General features: G+C 42.7%; 1 protein-coding gene across 1 annotated transcript; it reads right to left on the bottom strand.

The window, feature by feature from the left end:
* Positions 1-1,475: 1,475 nt before the first annotated feature.
* Positions 1,476-5,635, bottom strand: LOC125538790 (kelch repeat-containing protein At3g27220). The gene is made up of 7 exons (XM_048702077.2): positions 5,280-5,635; positions 4,430-4,609; positions 3,647-3,876; positions 3,307-3,477; positions 2,934-3,039; positions 2,241-2,447; positions 1,476-1,914 (listed from the first exon to the last, which is right to left on the bottom strand). The coding sequence occupies exons 1-7, from the start codon at positions 5,469-5,471 to the stop codon at positions 1,750-1,752; spliced, it is 1,251 nt and encodes a 416-aa protein (XP_048558034.1). The 5' UTR covers positions 5,472-5,635; the 3' UTR covers positions 1,476-1,749.
* Positions 5,636-6,364: the final 729 nt, after the last annotated feature.

The following is a 6,364-nucleotide window of genomic DNA, read 5'->3' as shown; positions in this document are numbered from 1 at the left end:
CTACGCAAGCATCCGGTCTCGAGTTCCTAGGTGAAAGCCCAGGTCTCCCATGTTGGATATACCTGTGAAGCTGGTAGCAAGTTACGCTTAGGACTGAGCTAGCTTGAACCATAAATTCTTGGAATTTCCAGTACTTTGTAGGAAGGAATTACAAGGGATCTTGATACTAGGCCTAGGGCTATATCCCTAGTCATCTACGCCAATGCCTGACAATGGCGATGTTTTTATGTGGCTATCTTGTTAAAGCATTGTTTGGATTGGTTCTTCATGGTGAAAACATAAATTCTGACCTCGAGTGGTTGGATTGATGACGGCAACGCTTGGGCTTCACTGCCTTTCCGAAGACGTTGTTGTTGAAGAATCTCGCCGTCTGTGTGGTGCCGATCGCGGATCAAGTTGTTTTCAGTTTTTTTTCCTCACCTATGCATAGATTTGTGTGCATGTGCTCATGTTAGTTGTGTTGCAGAGGTTCGGTGTGTGCTTGTTGTGTTTGGTATCTTATTGATTCTTCATTTTGAGCAAATAAAACCACCCTTCATCCAAAAAATGGATGTGTGCCTCATGCCATACCTCAAGTGTTGTACTCCGTCTAACTGCCATCACTTAAAAGCTGGACGCCGAAAGCCCGAAATGCTGATATTTTCTCTCTTTTTTTAGCAAAATCTTGAAATGCTTTAGAAACGTCAACGAGGAAAGAATTGCAGAAAAACTGGAAAGTGCTACACGAGCGGCACTAGCTGTCCCCTGGATATGATCCTGTACAGATCAGGAATCGGTTCTGTGGTCATCGGCAGCGACATGTCGTGAGCAATCTACGGCATAAAACAAGAGGTGCAAGTTAGTACTGTACGTACTTCTCGGTAGCTCCCAGCTTTCGAAGGAAAAAGAAAACAAAAATGTTTTGATCATCGTAATCACAAGGAACCATCCAGCCACTTTATACAAGTCCAATTACACGGGCGAAAAGCAGCAACCGCCAGAGAACAACACTTGCCATTTCACAGAAGGCATGTGAGAGGTGTAACTGTGTGAGTTGAAATAGCTCAAGTCCATGTATTGAAGAACTCTTGCCCTTGGATTGTAGCCCTAACCTTTTGGAATAAACTAGTACTGTTGATCTCGCAAAAAAAAAAACTGTAGGAATAGGTCAAGATGACGTTGATGCCTCAGAGGATACGAACTGGATTCACATCCAGTTTAGAAGCTACTACTGCAGAGGCTTGAGAGAATAATAAGTCTTGGTCTTAGAAGGTGTTTGGATGAGAGGTGTTTCTGGTTAACTAATGCGGAGTGCATATGAAAACTACCTGCCGGATGCCTCTTATCTGAACACCTCTCAGATGTAAGAGTGAACAAGCAACGGCGAGAATGCTTTCAATACCTGATGTGGCTAGCAGTATTTCGTACAATATACTTTTCTCCCACGAATTGCTATGTACTCCAAGAATAGAGGAACATCAAGAAACACAAGAGTAGAAGTATCTGTTGCAGCTAGGAGTACAAGATTAGAACATCAGCATAGGATATTGTACAAAATTGTGTAAAGTGAGCTATTCTGTGATGTAAGTATAACCGCAAAATATAAGCATACAACAGAGTAAGTGGCATGATATGAAAGTGCACAACAAAGCCAACCAATTCGTATGACAATAAACTAACTCGCCCACCAACGGGGGGGAATCGAACGGTTATGTACCGAAAAGAATACTGAAAGAATGCTCTGCTAAAATCAGTTCTCCTTTAGAAAAATCACAGGTGCAACTTAGTTCTCCACATGCACCCGACAACCTTTTTAGGAGATGGGTTGCTTGGGCCCTTGTCCCGTTGCCCGGAAGTGAAATACAGCCAGCCATCCCAGTATCCTACCAACGTGGTCTTGATCCGGAAAGGTAACCGCCCGATCACACTCCATTCCTGTATGCAGATGAAATTTCAGTCGCATCACGATAACAACCCACGCAATTCAAGATTTACGGATCCTCTTTTTTTAAGATTCTCTTTCACAGTTCTGTTAGCATCATATTATTCTAGAACAGAAATTTGGATGTGTAGAATAACAGTATTTCAGTTCTCTGTGTATTAAGAGCAGAACTTAAAAAAAACAAGAAACAGAGAAAACACCACATTGCAAACAACAGGATGTTGATAGCTAATACCTAGCACAACATTTTCCCAACTTCCCCTGCTTTCATGAACTGCTTTTTTAACAAAACAAAAAAGGTATATGGAACGATATGTACCAGTGTCTCCAAATTGAACCGAAATACTTCACCAACCAAGGTCATTCTTTTATTAATTGGGTGCTTTTCTGTAGTTCCCCCAGCAATAATTATAGAATTGTTGACATTCGTCCAGGCAAACTCTATATGTGAATCTGGCTTCGGCATGGGTGGAAGTTCCTTCCACTTCATTTCATCATCAAGCATGTATACATCACTGTACACCATCTGCATAGGCACAGATCAAGAGAAGGAATGTAGAACTTTAAGTAAGAAAACTATTGTGATTAGAAGATGAAACATTTCACACAAGTATCTATATTTTTCTTGAATATCAAGTATCTATGTTGATAAACACGCGAGCTAAAAAATCATCATTATTCTGTAATACATCCTATTATGGTACCATACGATATGATAGATTTTTCACTAAGTGCCGATCTACAATTGACTGTAGGGCATTAACTATTTACAATCACTCGTAGAAAAACAGACCTGTCCTCTGTATCGAAACTGCAGTCCACACTAGTTGCCACTAGGTGAAGCATGCTAGGTATTCAACGTCCATTTAATAGATGCAGTCATGCAAAAAACATGGCTGAGATACGCAACTAATGCAATAAACTGATCTGAGTTGACATCTAAAATGAACAACTTTCTCCATCATGTGTAGCAATTCAGCATGTATACTGATTAATCAAAGTATCAACATACCTCACTTCTTCTAACACATTTAAATATAGGTGATCCAGGTTTGGCCATAAAATCTCCTTCTTGACCACCAATAACAAGGAGCTTATCATTAGCAACAACACATGCCCTGATGCAAAATAGTAGGTCATGAACTAAGAAACATGTTATGTGTTACATAAACCACCCTCAATTTTGTATACTGTGCAACCAAATTTCTTGCCCAGAACTTATTCTTCAAAATAGTTGATTAACAGAAAATGTATTGCCAGGAGCACAAGAAGAGTTTAAAGACACCAGAAAGTGAAACGTCGAGAAGTCAAGACGATATAGGAATCTAACAACTTCCATTTTCAAAGAACAACAACAGATGTCACATGAAGAGGAAGTAACAGACCTATGTGGACCACCACGAGGGATTGGTATCTCGCTCCTCCATTCCTGCTCCAATGCTTTCCCATCCTTAACTGCGAGGCTCCAATGTTCAACTCCAGGTTCATGTCTGTCCTCCTTACTACCACCCATCACATGAAGCCTCCCTCTCCAAAGTTGTGTGGCTGGAGCATACCTGAACAAGATATTTACAGGGAAAAAAGTGAAAGAACTTGTCAAATCTTCAGACTCCAAAATACTAGTATTTAGATCAATGGAAGAATAGGACCATGCAAGTACAAATACAAATAAATGCATAATGTGATGTCTAATATTAAGTGTGAAAAATGAAACAAGACTCGTACCTAGGAACTGGCAGTGGAGGCAAATCATGCCATTCTTTTCTTTCAGTGTCCAACACAAAATTTCGAGCTGTAGGCCCCCTACACTGAGGGCCGTATTGTCCAGTTACTACGTAAATATATCTTCCATCTGTAACCATCCCCAGATGTGAATGTGCCATTTCCTTTGGCATATCAAACTTTCCTCCCCATGTATTATCCGAGAAATTGTAAATATCCACATGAGAATGCACCTATAAATGGAAAACATCAGAAGGTCTCAAGAGTTAACTTGTTGACAAACAGAAATAACTAATGATAGACCTCTGCTGTTCTGCAATAAAGAAAACAACATTACAAGGAACAACTGGAGAATTTTGCAGTGTGGCTTCATTAAATTAATTGAACTCAGCAATATGTATCGACTATCATAGCTATTTATAATGAGGTCATGCAACAACATTACATAGTACAACTACTTGAACTTAATTTCGGTAAGTAAGGGCACGCTTGAACTTTGGCATAATGCTCATTCATTTTATTCAGTTTAATTTGTTGAGTCTATAGTGTACAGAGTACAGACTGACAAAGCTGCAACCATTCAGATACCAAAACTACAGCAATAGTGTGAAGTCCCCCCACCCCCTCCACAACTACAACATTTTATGTTAATTCAACTTTTAAGTAAAATATCCATCTTAAGCATTAACATGTGTATATATTATGCTTAAGCAAGTATCATCTTAGACAGTACAGAAAAATAGGCAAACCTAGTAAACTAGTAAAAGAACGGGCAAGTTTCCTCACATAGTTAATGGTGCCATATCCAGCAAACACAAATAAGAGATTCTTAATCTGTATAGCAGCACCGTCCAAACGTGGTACCGGTGCTTCAGCCATCTGCTCCCACTGCAATTCTGGTGCTGGCAAATCCGCAAAAGTGGCACTTATGTCCATGGAACCTGTAGATGCATTGCCCTTTGTTTGCTGTACAAGAGAAGTATATAACATAATTAGTTCTGAATGAAATCATTGTAGCAGACAGAATGATGATAATAAGCAAGCAAATCAACTTGAAATCCAAATTATACCATAGCAATCAAGTCACAACGTAGGTCATGACAATTAACAAATCGATTTCTTAGGAGTTAGAAATTAATTTGCAACAAATTGCAAAACAAACAATGGCCTACCAGTGGATGTACATTGCCATTTCACCAGCAGTTCTATAAGATATTCAGTAAGAAAATTTATGACCACTACAGCCAAGCAACATGACCAACCAGAAATCAGTGTTCTGCAATTAGACACTCGAACATCTACATTGCCACAGGAAGCAAGCATAACCAACTTTAAAAGTTCACACCAAACAATCAAGCAAACGATGGATGCTCGAGTGAACTGCATTAGGTCGAGGGGAAGTTGCGAGTCAAGCACTTGAAGGCAGTAAGCCTAGAGGCAGGGCAGCAAATGAATTTCTACTCTGCCAATCGGAGAGTGCAGAGGTCAATATAATCGCACACCTCAATAGGAAAAAAATCTCCTGCCAGATCTCAGTAATCGCACACCCCGACAATGCCAGAGCACAGAATAGTTGAAGGCAGTAGAGGGCAGACAGCAGCCCAATAATCATAAAAATCAGGTTGAGGGGCGTCACCTTATTCGCCGAGGGCGGCGGCGACGCCGTGGGGCGAGTGGAGATATCGACCCTCGAGGGCCAGATGGAGGGGGCAGCGGAGCGGGAGGAGGCCCAGAGGTAGTCGGCGACTAGGAAGAGTCCGAGGATGGCGACGACGGCGAGCGCCACGAGGTGCTTGGGCGGCAGCGCCTTCGCCGCCGGCCTCGCCATCGGTGGATCGCTAGAACCTACAGGCGGCGGCCGCGGCGGCGAGAGGAGCGTGTCGGTGACATCAGTGGTGAGCCGAGGAGTAGTAGCGATTCCGAGTTTAGATTCACGGCACGCGCAGAGAACAAAACGACATTTTCGTTAGAGCTCTTGGAATTTTTAGGGATTTTTTTGCAACTAAATTATTAAGAGCATCACCAACAGTTACCCTAAAAAACACCCCATAAATATGGTTTCACGAGGTGTCCATAAGATTGACAGGTGCGCTGCTTTTACAGCTCCCGTAAAAATCCTTCCTTAAAAATGGTATTTGGCGATGGCGCGGCAGTGCACAAAGGATCGCGATGGTCTTTGACGGGCCGGCGGGCGGGCAGCGCGACGGCAATGGTGGACCACGGTGATGAAACGGTGCGACACATTTCAAATGGGAGAGAACACGAATACAAAGGAGCTACCCACCCGAAACAAAAAACGTATGTCGATTGATGATGAATTGCATGCTTATTGAGGCCAGAGAACAGGGCAGGATGCGCATCTGCGCAAGAAGGCGGAGGTGGTAGACGTGTTCGACTGTCGTTTGCGGGAGCAGGCAAAAGGCGATCTAGAGCAGGAGCTCCAAGACGAAGCGAGAGGAAGACCGGTGTGCGTTATGTATGACGTGTAGCCTAAAACAACGAACTTATAGGAAGATGCAATTGTCTTAAATACCGAACATCCTTCAAAACCGCATTCGGATATGGTTGGCCGCTGGACCAGCTGGCCTCTTGTTATCGGGATCCCTGTCCAGATGGCCCTCTTCGACCACCTGGATGTCACCCGTCGAGCCTCGCGAGTGCATGGGCCTGGTTGGGGCGAGCGAAGCAGCCCGATAGGAGGCGATGAATGCTAGCAGGCGA

This window comes from Triticum urartu, chromosome 2A (genome assembly GCF_056163025.1).
Source record: "Triticum urartu cultivar PI428250 chromosome 2A, HENAU_Tu73, whole genome shotgun sequence".
Classification (NCBI taxonomy): Eukaryota; Viridiplantae; Streptophyta; class Magnoliopsida; order Poales; family Poaceae; genus Triticum; species Triticum urartu.
This window is presented reverse-complemented; position numbering and strand designations above follow the sequence as displayed.